Source organism: Hyla sarda, chromosome 7, assembly GCF_029499605.1.
Source record: "Hyla sarda isolate aHylSar1 chromosome 7, aHylSar1.hap1, whole genome shotgun sequence".
NCBI lineage: Eukaryota > Metazoa > Chordata > Amphibia > Anura > Hylidae > Hyla > Hyla sarda.
Genome location: NC_079195.1, coordinates 758,063 through 771,746, shown reverse-complemented (window position 1 = coordinate 771,746; position 13,684 = coordinate 758,063). Strand labels below are relative to the sequence as shown.

At 40.5% G+C, this 13,684-nt stretch overlaps 1 protein-coding gene across 3 annotated transcripts in view; it reads left to right on the top strand.

Annotated features, from left to right (window-relative positions):
- Positions 1-13,684, top strand: part of LOC130281657 (anthrax toxin receptor 1-like) — a 159,947-nt gene that overhangs the window by 138,999 nt on the left and 7,264 nt on the right. For all 3 annotated transcript variants that reach the window (XR_008846068.1, XM_056529108.1, XM_056529109.1), the window contains exons 12-14: positions 1,476-1,554; positions 4,101-4,196; positions 4,803-4,841. Coding sequence is in view for 2 of the 3 variants with exons in the window: in XM_056529108.1 (XP_056385083.1) it covers positions 1,476-1,554; positions 4,101-4,196; positions 4,803-4,841 (214 nt within the window). In the remaining variant the exon portion in view is untranslated. The remainder of the gene's footprint in view (positions 1-1,475; positions 1,555-4,100; positions 4,197-4,802; positions 4,842-13,684) is intronic.

Below are 13,684 nucleotides of genomic sequence, written 5' to 3'. Positions count from 1 at the left end.
ATATATCATTACTTATCTGGACACTATATATCTTTACATATCTGGACTGTATATATCATTACTCATCTGGACACTATATATCATTACTCATCTGGACACTATATATCATTACTCATCTGGACACTATATATCATTACTCATCTGGACACTATATATCACTACATATCTGGACTGTATATATCATTACTTATCTGGACACTATATATCACTACATATCTGGACTCTATATATCATTACTCATCTGGACACTATATATCGCTACATATCTGGACACTATATATCATTACTTATCTGGACACTATATATTTGGACACTATATATCACTACATATATGGACTCTATATATCATTACTTATCTGGACACTATATCTCATTACTCATCTGGACACTATATATCACTACTTATCTGGACACTATATATCATTACTCTTCTGGACACTATATATCATTACTCATCTGGACACTATATATCACTACATATCTGGACTGTATATATCATTACTTATCTGGACACTATATATCTTTACATATCTGGACTGTATATATCATTACTCATCTGGACACTATATATCGCTACATATCTGGACACTATATATCATTACTTATCTGGACACTATATATTTGGACACTATATATCACTACATATATGGACTCTATATATCATTACTTATCTGGACACTATATCTCATTACTCATCTGGACACTATATATCACTACTTATCTGGACACTATATATCATTACTCTTCTGGACACTATATATCATTACTCATCTGGACACTATATATCACTACATATCTGGACTGTATATATCATTACTTATCTGGACACTATATATCACTACATATCTGGACTGTATATATCATTACTCATCTGGACACTATATATCATTACTCATCTGGACACTATATATCATTACTCATCTGGACACTATATATCATTACTCATCTGGACACTATATATCACTACATATCTGGACACTATATATCACTACATATCTGGACTGTATATATCATTACTCAGCTGGACACTATATATCGCTACATATCTGGACACTTTATATCATTACTTATCTGGACACTATATATTTGGACACTATATATCACTACATATATGGACTCTATATATCATTACTTATCTGGACACTATATCTCATTACTCATCTGGACACTATATATCACTACTTATCTGGACACTATATATCATTACTCTTCTGGACACTATATATCATTACTCATCTGGACACTATATATCATTACTCATCTGGACACTATATATCACTACATATCTGGACTGTATATATCATTACTTATCTGGACACTATATATCGCTACATATCTGGACACTATATATCATTACTTATCTGGACACTATATATTTGGACACTATATATCACTACATATCTGGACACTATATATCACTACATATCTGGACACAATGTCAATGTGTTGTTGTGATTTTGTCTTTTCTCCTGTAGGGTGATCTATCTGCAGGTCAGTATGAACATGGGCCTGAACTTCATCTCCAGTTCTGTCAGCATCACCAGCACACAGTGTGTAAGTATCACAGGCGGCTCCTCTCATGGACGTCCTTTTCTACCTTTCAGTATTATGTGGCTGTATATGGCGGTATTATGTGGGTGCTACCTTTCAGTGTTTTGTGGTAACTATATAGCAGTTCTCTAAGGGAATATTATTTGGATACTGCATATTATCTGGACACTATGAGGCGACATTATGTGGAAGCTGTATTTTGGTTTTACATGAGCTACATGGCGATAATACTTGTTTAAGGGAGGATTATTATTAGATACTGAATATTTGGGGCACTATATGGCAGTATTATGTGGGAGCTGTGCTTTAGTTTTTGTGAGAGCTATGGGGCAATATTGCTTGCTTAAGAGATAATATTTGAGCACTATATAGCGGTATTATACAGGGGCAGTATTTCAGTGTTTGTGGAATCTATTTAATAATATTGCATGTTTAAGGGAGTATTATTTTGATACTGAATATTTGGGGCACTATATGACGGTATTATGTGGGGGCTGTATTTTGGTTTTAGCAAGAGCTATATGGCAATATTACTTGTTTAGGAGAGTATCATTTGGATACTGAATATGATTTGGGGCACTATATGGCGTTATGGTATGAGAGCTGTATTTCAGTTTTTGTGACAGCTGTATAACATTATTGCTTCTTTTAGGAAGTATTATGTGAATACTACATATAATTTTGGCACTATATTGCAGTATTATGTGCGATATGTATTTCAGAGTTTGTTGGATCTGTATGGCAATATTACTTAGAAACAGCATATTATTTGGGCACTATGTGGCAGTATTATGTGGGAGCTGTTTTTCAGTTTGTATGAGAGCTTTACGACCATATTACTTGTTTAAGGTAGTACTATTTTGAACCTGCATATTTTTTGGGCACTATATGGCGGTATTTTGTGGGAGCTGTGTTTACATTTTTGCAAGATTAAGTATTATTGCCATATAAATCAAGTGAGTGTAATTTGGATACTGCATATTATCTGGCAATTTTATATTGCGGTTGTATAAGGGACCTGTATTTAGGATTTTTAAAAAGCTATATGGCGATATTACTTGTTTAAGAGAGTATATTTTGGATACTTAATATTTTTTTGGGCACTATATGGCGATTTTCTGTGGCAGCTGTATCTCAGTATTTGTGAGAGTTATATGGCAATGTTACTTTGTGCCATTTGGACATTGCATATTATTTGTGCACCATATGGCGGTATTATTTGGGAGCTGTATTTTGGTTTTTACAATATTATGTGGCAATATTACTTGTTTAAGAGAGTATTATTTGGATACTGCATAATATCTGAGCATTATGTGGCGGTTTTATGTTAAAGCTGTATTTCAAGTTTAACCACAGCTATATGGCGATATTACTTGTTTAAGAGAGTATTATTTGAATACTGCATATTAATTGTGCACTTTTTGGCGGTATTATGTAGGAGTTGTATTTTGTTTCTTGTGATAGTAATTTGGCAATATTATTTGTTTTATGGAGCATTATTTGGATACAGAATAATATCTGGGGTACTTTATGGCGGTATTATGTGAGGACTGTATTTTGGGTTTGGTGAGAGCTATATGGCAATATTACTTGTTTAAGGGAGCATTATATAAATACTGCATATTATCTGGACACTATATGGCATGTGGGGGCTGTATTTTTGTTTTTACGAGAGCTATATGGCGAGGTTACTTGTTTAAGGAAGTATTTTTTAGATACGGCATATTATTTGGGTACTGTGTGGCGGCAGTTCATGGGCGCTGTATTAAAATTTTAGCGAGATCTATATGGCATTAATTTCTACTTAAGAGAGTATTATTTCTATACTGTATATTATCTAGGCACTATATGGCGATATTATGTAGGAGCTGTATTTCAGTGTTCGTGGGACCTATATGGCCATATTACTTGTTTCAGGGAGCATTATTTGGATACTGCATATTATTTAGGCACTTTATGGCGGTATTATGTGGGGGCTGTATCCCCGTTTTAATAAGAGCTATATGGCGATATTACTTGTTTAAGGGAGTATTATTTGGATATTGCATATTATTTGAGCATTATATGGCGGTATTATGCGAAAAAGCCTTATTTCAGTGCAAGTGGGATCTATATGGCGATATTACTTGTTTAAGGGAGCATTTTTTTTAGATACGGCATATTTGAGCACTATATGGCGGCATTTTGTAGGAGCTGTATTAAAATTTTTGCAAGATCTATATGGCGATAATATCGATTTCAGGAAGTGTTATTTGGATACAGCACATTTTCTGGGCACCATGTGGCGGTTTTATGTGGGAGTTGTATTTCGTTTTTTGCAGGAGTTATAGGGCAGTATTATTCGATTGCTGATTATTATTCGGGCGCTATCTGACGGTATTTTGTGGGTTGTCTCTATCTGCGCACGATATGGCCGTATTATTAATGTGTGTCTGTATTGATTGTATATTCTGTGATTTTTACCCTTTGATACGTCGCCCTGTAACATTTAATAGACTGATATTGGCGTCCGGTTGCGGTCACCTGTAATAACGCCATGTCTTCCACAGCGCACCGGGATCATCCTGTTCATCGCCCTCCTCATCCTCTTCCTCCTGCTGTTCCTGGCGCTCCTTTGGTGGTTTTGGCCGCTGTGCTGCACAGTGGTGAGTCCTGGTGCTATATATATATATGGAGCCACCATCAATGGGTTTCCATACCTCTGCTTGCAGTCATTGAATAGAAATACATGCCCCCCCCCCCCCCATGACAGATAAGCATTACTGTTATATGTCTTGTCGCTATATGGGCATGACTTTAGCGCCAGAAACAGCGCCACCCCTGTCCTCAGGTTGTGCATGGTATTTCAGCTATGAATGGAGAGGAGTTGTAATACCGCACACAACCTGCGGACATGGGTGGCGCTGTTCCTGGAAGAAAGCAGCTATTTTTTTATATATATATTTTTTTTATTCCCCCTAAATCAATGTTTTTCAACCAAGTGTGCCTCCAGCTATTGCAAAACTACAACTCCCAGCATGCCCGGACAGCCTTTGGCTGTCCGGGCATGCTGGGAGTTGTAGTTTTGCATCAGCATGAGGCACACTGGTTGGGAAACCCTGAACAAGACTCATTGATCACCTATGATCGCCGGGAAAAGCTATGGTTTTTCCCTACAGCGGCCACTAGTGGTTAAATTGGGTATTACATGTTGGCTAGACATTATACAGCACATGGTCTGGAATTGTTACTAACGTGCGTCTGGTTTACAGGTGATCAGAGAACCGCCGCCACCTCCTCCTCCGGAACCGGTAAGTAGGACGCCATGCATGTGGTGTATAATACCGCAATACAGTAAATATCACACAAGAATATTTAACTAGGAGACCCTGGAATGGAAGGGGTTAATCGTTCTGTAACCCGCGGGGTCAGCCATGGACCGTCCAACAGGATCCTAGTTCACAGCGCCATACATTATCTGGACTTCCCCTGTCAGGATACATCTGGCCTCCGCAGCTATATATACATAGGCTTCCTTTATATATATGTGTCCTCCGCAGCTATATATACACAGGCTTCCTTTATATATGTGTCCTCCGCAGCTATATATACACAGGCTTCCTTTATATATATATATGTCCTCCGCAGCTATATATACACAGGCTTCCTTTATATATATGTGTCCTCCGCAGCTATATATACACAGGCTTCCTTTATATATATGTGTCCTCCGCAGCTATATATACACAGGCTTCCTTTATATATGTGTCCTCCGCAGCTATATATACACAGGCTTCCTTTATATATGTGTCCTCCGCAGCTATATATACACAGGCTTCCTTTATATATGTGTCCTCCGCAGCTATATATACACAGGCTTCCTTTATATATATGTGTCCTCCACAGCTATATATACACAGGCTTCCTTTATATATATATGTGTCCTCCGCAGCTATATATACACAGGCTTCCTTTATATATATGTGTCCTCTGCAGCTATATATACACAGGCTTCCTTTATATATATGTGTCCTCCGCAGCTATATATACACAGGCTTCCTTTATATATGTGTCCTCCGCAGCTATATATACACAGGCTTCCTTTATATATATATGTCCTCCGCAGCTATATATACACAGGCTTCCTTTATATATGTGTCCTCCGCAGCTATATATACACAGGCTTCCTTTATATATATGTGTCCTCCGCAGCTATATATACACAGGCTTCCTTTATATATGTGTCCTCCGCAGCTATATATACACAGGCTTCCTTTATATATATGTGTCCTCCGCAGCTATATATACACAGGCTTCCTTTATATATATGTGTCCTCCGCAGCTATATATACACAGGCTTCCTTTATATATATATGTGTCCTCCGCAGCTATATATACACAGGCTTCCTTTATATATATGTGTCCTCCGCAGCTATATATACACAGGCTTCCTTTATATATATGTGTCCTCCGCAGCTATATATACACAGGCTTCCTTTATATATGTGTCCTCCGCAGCTATATATACACAGGCTTCCTTTATATATATATGTCCTCCGCAGCTATATATACACAGGCTTCCTTTATATATATATGTCCTCCGCAGCTATATATACACAGGCTTCCTTTATATATATGTGTCCTCCGCAGCTATATATACACAGGCTTCCTTTATATATGTGTCCTCCGCAGCTATATATACACAGGCTTCCTTTATATATGTGTCCTCCGCAGCTATATATACACAGGCTTCCTTTATATATATATGTGTCCTCCGCAGCTATATATACACAGGCTTCCTTTATATATGTGTCCTCCGCAGCTATATATACACAGGCTTCCTTTATATATGTGTCCTCCGCAGCTATATATACACAGGCTTCCTTTATATATGTGTCCTCCGCAGCTATATATACACAGGCTTCCTTTATATATATGTCCTCCGCAGCTATATATACACAGGCTTCCTTTATATATATGTGTCCTCCGCAGCTATATATACACAGGCTTCCTTTATATATATGTGTCCTCCGCAGCTATATATACACAGGCTTCCTTTATATATATGTCCTCCGCAGCTATATATACACAGGCTTCCTTTATATATATGTGTCCTCCGCAGCTATATATACACAGGCTTCCTTTATATATATGTGTCCTCCGCAGCTATATATACACAGGCTTCCTTTATATATATATGTCCTCCGCAGCTATATATACACAGGCTTCCTTTATATATATATGTCCTCCGCAGCTATATATACACAGGCTTCCTTTATATATGTGTCCTCCGCAGCTATATATACACAGTCTTCCTTTATATATATGTGTCCTCTGCAGCTATATATACACAGGCTTCCTTTATATATATGTGTCCTCCGCAGCTATATATACACAGGCTTCCTTTATATATATGTGTCCTCCGCAGCTATATATACACAGGCTTCCTTTATATATGTGTCCTCCGCAGCTATATATACACAGGCTTCCTTTATATATATATGTGTCCTCCGCAGCTATATATACACAGGCTTCCTTTATATATATGTCCTCCGCAGCTATATATACACAGGCTTCCTTTATATATATGTGTCCTCCGCAGCTATATATACACAGGCTTCCTTTATATATGTGTCCTCCGCAGCTATATATACACAGGCTTCCTTTATATATATATGTGTCCTCCGCAGCTATATATACACAGGCTTCCTTTATATATATGTCCTCCGCAGCTATATATACACAGGCTTCCTTTATATATATGTGTCCTCCGCAGCTATATATACACAGGCTTCCTTTATATATGTGTCCTCCGCAGCTATATATACACAGGCTTCCTTTATATATATGTGTCCTCCGCAGCTATATATACACAGGCTTCCTTTATATATATATGTGTCCTCCGCAGCTATATATACACAGGCTTCCTTTATATATATGTGTCCTCCGCAGCTATATATACACAGGCTTCCTTTATATATATGTGTCCTCCGCGGCTATATATACACAGGCTTCCTTTATATATGTGTCCTCCGCAGCTATATATACACAGGCTTCCTTTATATATATATGTCCTCCGCAGCTATATATACGCAGGCTTCCTTTATATATATGTGTCCTCCGCAGCTATATATACGCAGGCTTCCTTTATATATATGTCCTCCGCAGCTATATATACACAGGCTTCCTTTATATATATGTGTCCTCCGCAGCTATATATACACAGGCTTCCTTTATATATGTGTCCTCCGCAGCTATATATACACAGGCTTCCTTTATATATATATGTCCTCCGCAGCTATATATACACAGGCTTCCTTTATATATGTGTCCTCCGCAGCTATATATACACAGGCTTCCTTTATATATATATGTCCTCCGCAGCTATATATACACAGGCTTCCTTTATATATATATGTCCTCCGCAGCTATATATACACAGGCTTCCTTTATATATGTGTCCTCCGCAGCTATATATACACAGGCTTCCTTTATATATGTGTCCTCCGCAGCTATATATACACAGGCTTCCTTTATATATATATGTCCTCCGCAGCTATATATACACAGGCTTCCTTTATATACCGTATATATATATATATGTCCTCCGCAGCTATATATACACAGGCTTCCTTTATATATGTGTCCTCCGCAGCTATATATACACAGGCTTCCTTTATATATGTGTCCTCCGCAGCTATATATACACAGGCTTCCTTTATATATGTGTCCTCCGCAGCTATATATACACAGGCTTCCTTTATATATATGTGTCCTCCGCAGCTATATATACACAGGCTTCCTTTATATATGTGTCCTCCGCAGCTATATATACACAGGCTTCCTTTATATATATATGTCCTCCGCAGCTATATATACACAGGCTTCCTTTATATATGTGTCCTCCGCAGCTATATATACACAGGCTTCCTTTATATATATGTGTCCTCCGCAGCTATATATACACAGGCTTCCTTTATATATATGTGTCCTCCGCAGCTATATATACACAGGCTTCCTTTATATATATGTGTCCTCCGCAGCTATATATACACAGGCTTCCTTTATATATATATGTCCTCCGCAGCTATATATACACAGGCTTCCTTTATATATGTGTCCTCCGCAGCTATATATACACAGGCTTCCTTTATATATATGTGTCCTCCGCAGCTATATATACACAGGCTTCCTTTATATATATGTGTCCTCCGCAGCTATATATACACAGGCTTCCTTTATATATATGTGTCCTCCGCAGCTATATATACACAGGCTTCCTTTATATATGTGTCCTCCGCAGCTATATATACACAGGCTTCCTTTATATATGTGTCCTCCGCAGCTATATATACACAGGCTTCCTTTATATATATATGTGTCCTCCGCAGCTATATATACACAGGCTTCCTTTATATATGTGTCCTCCGCAGCTATATATACACAGGCTTCCTTTATATATATATATGTCCTCCGCAGCTATATATACACAGGCTTCCTTTATATATATATGTCCTCCGCAGCTATATATACACAGGCTTCCTTTATATATGTGTCCTCCGCAGCTATATATACACAGGCTTCCTTTATATATATATGTCCTCCGCAGCTATATATACACAGGCTTCCTTTATATATGTGTCCTCCGCAGCTATATATACACAGGCTTCCTTTATATATATGTCCTCCGCAGCTATATATACACAGGCTTCCTTTATATATGTGTCCTCCGCAGCTATATATACACAGGCTTCCTTTATATATATATGTCCTCCGCAGCTATATATACAGGCTTCCTTTATATATGTGTCCTCCGCAGCTATATATACACAGGCTTCCTTTATATATATGTGTCCTCCGCAGCTATATATACACAGGCTTCCTTTATATATGTGTCCTCCGCAGCTATATATACACAGGCTTCCTTTATATATGTGTCCTCCGCAGCTATATATACACAGGCTTCCTTTATATATATATGTCCTCCGCAGCTATATATACACAGGCTTCCTTTATATATATATGTCCTCCGCAGCTATATATACACAGGCTTCCTTTATATATATATGTCCTCCGCAGCTATATATACACAGGCTTCCTTTATATATATATGTCCTCCGCAGCTATATATACACAGGCTTCCTTTATATATATGTGTCCTCCGCAGCTATATATACACAGGCTTCCTTTATATATGTGTCCTCCGCAGCTATATATACACAGGCTTCCTTTATATATGTGTCCTCCGCAGCTATATATACACAGGCTTCCTTTATATATGTGTCCTCCGCAGCTATATATACACAGGCTTCCTTTATATATGTGTCCTCCGCAGCTATATATACACAGGCTTCCTTTATATATGTGTCCTCCGCAGCTATATATACACAGGCTTCCTTTATATATGTGTCCTCCGCAGCCTCCACACAATGTCCCCTTTGTCCTCAGCGGAAAATACGCGACACCAAAGACATTCCACAAAAACTTCTGTGTGTATATATATATATAGTCAGGATATATTGGATTGTGAGCCTGTAACTGAGAGCCGAGGCCACAGCGCCCCCGCAGGAGAGACAAGGCATTACATCACACATACTGGCCAGGAGGGGCACCACGGGGTCGGCTGTAGAATGTCACCAATGTCCATCTGCTGGGACCCCCAATTAATACCCCAATAGACAAAGCAGAACCAGGGACCCGCGGGGCAAAAACGGGGCCATGTTATATACAGTTGTAGTTATAAGCCCCTATACTGCCCCTATATAGTAGTAGGGCCCTAGACTGCCCCCATATATAGTTGGACCCCCCAATCCCCTCCCCCCCCATATAGTTATGGGTCCTCTCTTCTCTATACCCCCATATATAGTTATAGGCTCCTCTGTGCCCCCCATATATAGTTATAGGCTCCTCTGTGCCCCCATATATAGTTATAGGATCCTCTGTGCCCCCATATATAGTTATAGGCTCCTCTGTGCCCCCATATATAGTTATAGGCTCCTCTGTGCCCCCCATATATAGTTATAGGATCCTCTGTGCCCCCATATATAGTTATAGGCTCCTCTGTGCCCCCATATATAGTTATAGGCTCCTCTGTGCCCCCCATATATAGTTATAGGCTCCTCTGTGCCCCCATATATAGTTATAGGCTCCTCTGTGCCCCCATATATAGTTATAGGCTCCTCTGTGCCCACATATATAGTTATAGGCTCCTCTGTGCCCCCATATATAGTTATAGGCTCCTCTGTGCCCCCATATATAGTTATAGGCTCCTCTGTGCCCCCATATATAGTTATAGGCTCCTCTGTGCCCCCCATATATAGTTATAGGGCCCCTCTGTGCCCCCATATATAGTTATAGGCTCCTCTGTGCCCCCATATATAGTTATAGGATCCTCTGTGCCCCCATATATAGTTATAGGGCCCCTCTGTGCCCCCATATATAGTTATAGGGCCCCTCTGTGCCCCCCATATATAGTTATAGGCTCCTCTGTGCCCCCATATATAGTTATAGGCTCCTCTGTGCCCCCATATATAGTTATAGGCTCCTCTGTGCCCCCCATATATAGTTATAGGCTCCTCTGTGCCCCCATATATAGTTATAGGCTCCTCTGTGCCCACATATATAGTTATAGGCTCCTCTGTGCCCCCCATATATAGTTATAGGGCCCCTCTGTGCCCCCATATATAGTTATAGGCTCCTCTGTGCCCACATATATAGTTATAGGCTCCTCTGTGCTCCCCATATATAGTTATAGGCCCCTCTGTGCCCCCATATATAGTTATAGGGCCCCTCTGTGCCCCCCATATATAGTTATAGGCCCCTCTGTGCCCCCATATATAGTTATAGGCTCCTCTGTGCCCCCATATATAGTTATAGGGCCCCTCTGTGCCCCCCATATATAGTTATAGGCCCCTCTGTGCCCCCCATATATAGTTATAGGCTCCTCTGTGCCCCCCATATATAGTTATAGGCTCCTCTGTGCCCTCCATATATAGTTATAGGGCCCCTCTGTGCCCCCCATATATAGTTATAGGCCCCTCTGTGCCCACATATATAGTTATAGGCTCCTCTGTGCCCACATATATAGTTATAGGCTCCTCTGTGCTCCCCATATATAGTTATAGGCTTCTCTGTGCCCACCATATATAGTTATAGGCTCCTCTGTGCCCCCCATATATAGTTATAGGCTCCTCTGTGCCCCCATATATAGTTATAGGCTCCTCTGTGCCCCCCATATATAGTTATAGGGCCCCTCTGTGCCCCCCATATATAGTTATAGGCTCCTCTGTGGCCCCATATATAGTTATAGGCCCCTCTGTGCCCCCCATATATAGTTATAGGCTCCTCTGTGCCCCCATATATAGTTATAGGCTCTTCTGTGCCCCCATATATAGTTATAGGCTCCTCTGTGCCCCCCATATATAGTTATAGGCTCCTCTGTGCCCCCATATATAGTTATAGGCTCCTCTGTGCCCCCATATATATTTATAGGCTCCTCTGTGCCCCCATATATAGTTATAGGCTCCTCTGTGCCCCCATATATAGTTATAGGCTCCTCTGTGCCCCCATATATAGTTATAGGCTCCTCTGTGCCCCCATATATAGTTATAGGCTCCTCTGTGCCCCCCATATATAGTTATAGGCTCCTCTGTGCTCCCATATATAGTTATAGGCTCCTCTGTGCCCCCATATATAGTTATAGGCTCCTCTGTGCCCCCCATATATAGTTATAGGCTCCTCTGTGCCCCCCATATATAGTTATAGGCTCCTCTGTGCCCCCATATATAGTTATAGGCTCCTCTGTGCCCCCATACATAGTTATAGGCTCCTCTGTGCCCCCATACATAGTTATAGGCTCCTCTGTGCCCCCATATATAGTTATAGGCTCCTCTGTGCCCCCATATATAGTTATAGGCTCCTCTGTGCCCCCATATATAGTTATAGGCTCCTCTGTGCCCACATATATAGTTATAGGCTCTTCTGTGCCACCATATATAGTTATAGGCTCCTCTGTGCCCCCATATATAGTTATAGGCTCCTCTGTGCCCCCATATATAGTTATAGGCTCCTCTGTGCCCCCATATATAGTTATAGGCTCCTCTGTGCCCCCCATATATAGTTATAGGATCCTCTGTGCCCACATATATAGTTATAGGCTCCTCTGTGCCCACATACATAGTTATAGGCTCCTCTGTGCCCCCGTATATAGTTATAGGCTCCTCTGTGCCCACATACATAGTTATAGGCTCCTCTGTGCCCCCGTATATAGTTATAGGCTCCTCTGTGCCCACATACATAGTTATAGGCTCCTCTGTGCCCCCGTATATAGTTATAGGCTCCTCTGTGCCCCCGTATATAGTTATAGGCTCCTCTGTGCCCACATACATAGTTATAGGCTCCTCTGTGCTCCCATATATAGTTATAGGATCCTCTGTGCCCACATATATAGTTATAGGCTCCTCTGTGCCCACATACATAGTTATAGGCTCCTCTGTGCTCCCATATATAGTTATAGGCTCCTCTGTGCCCACATATATAGTTATAGGCTCCTCTGTGCCCCCATATATAGTTATAGGCTCCTCTGTGCCCCCATATATAGTTATAGGGCCCCTCTGTGCCCACATATATAGTTATAGGCTCTTCTGTGCCCACATATATAGTTAAAGGCCCCTCTGTGCCCCCATATATAGTTATAGGCCCCTCTGTGCCCCCCATATATAGTTATAGGCCCCTCTGTGCCCACATATATAGTTAAAGGCTCCTCTGTGCCCCCATATATAGTTATAGGCTCCTCTGTGCCCCCATATATAGTTATAGGCTCCTCTGTGCCACCCATATATAGTTATAGGCTCCTCTGTGCCCCCCATATATAGTTATAGGCTCCTCTGTGCCCCCATATATAGTTATAGGCTCCTCTGTGCCCCCATATATAGTTATAGGCTCCTCTGTGCCCTCATATATAGTTATACGCTCCTCTGTGCCCCCCATGTATAGTTATAGGCTCCTCTGTGCCCCCATGTATAGTTATAGGCTCCTCTGTGCCCCCATACATAGTTATAGGCTCCTCTGTGCCCCCATACATAGTTATAGGCTCCTCTGTGCCCCCATACATAGTTATAGGCTCCTCTGTGCCCCCATATATAGTTATAGGCTC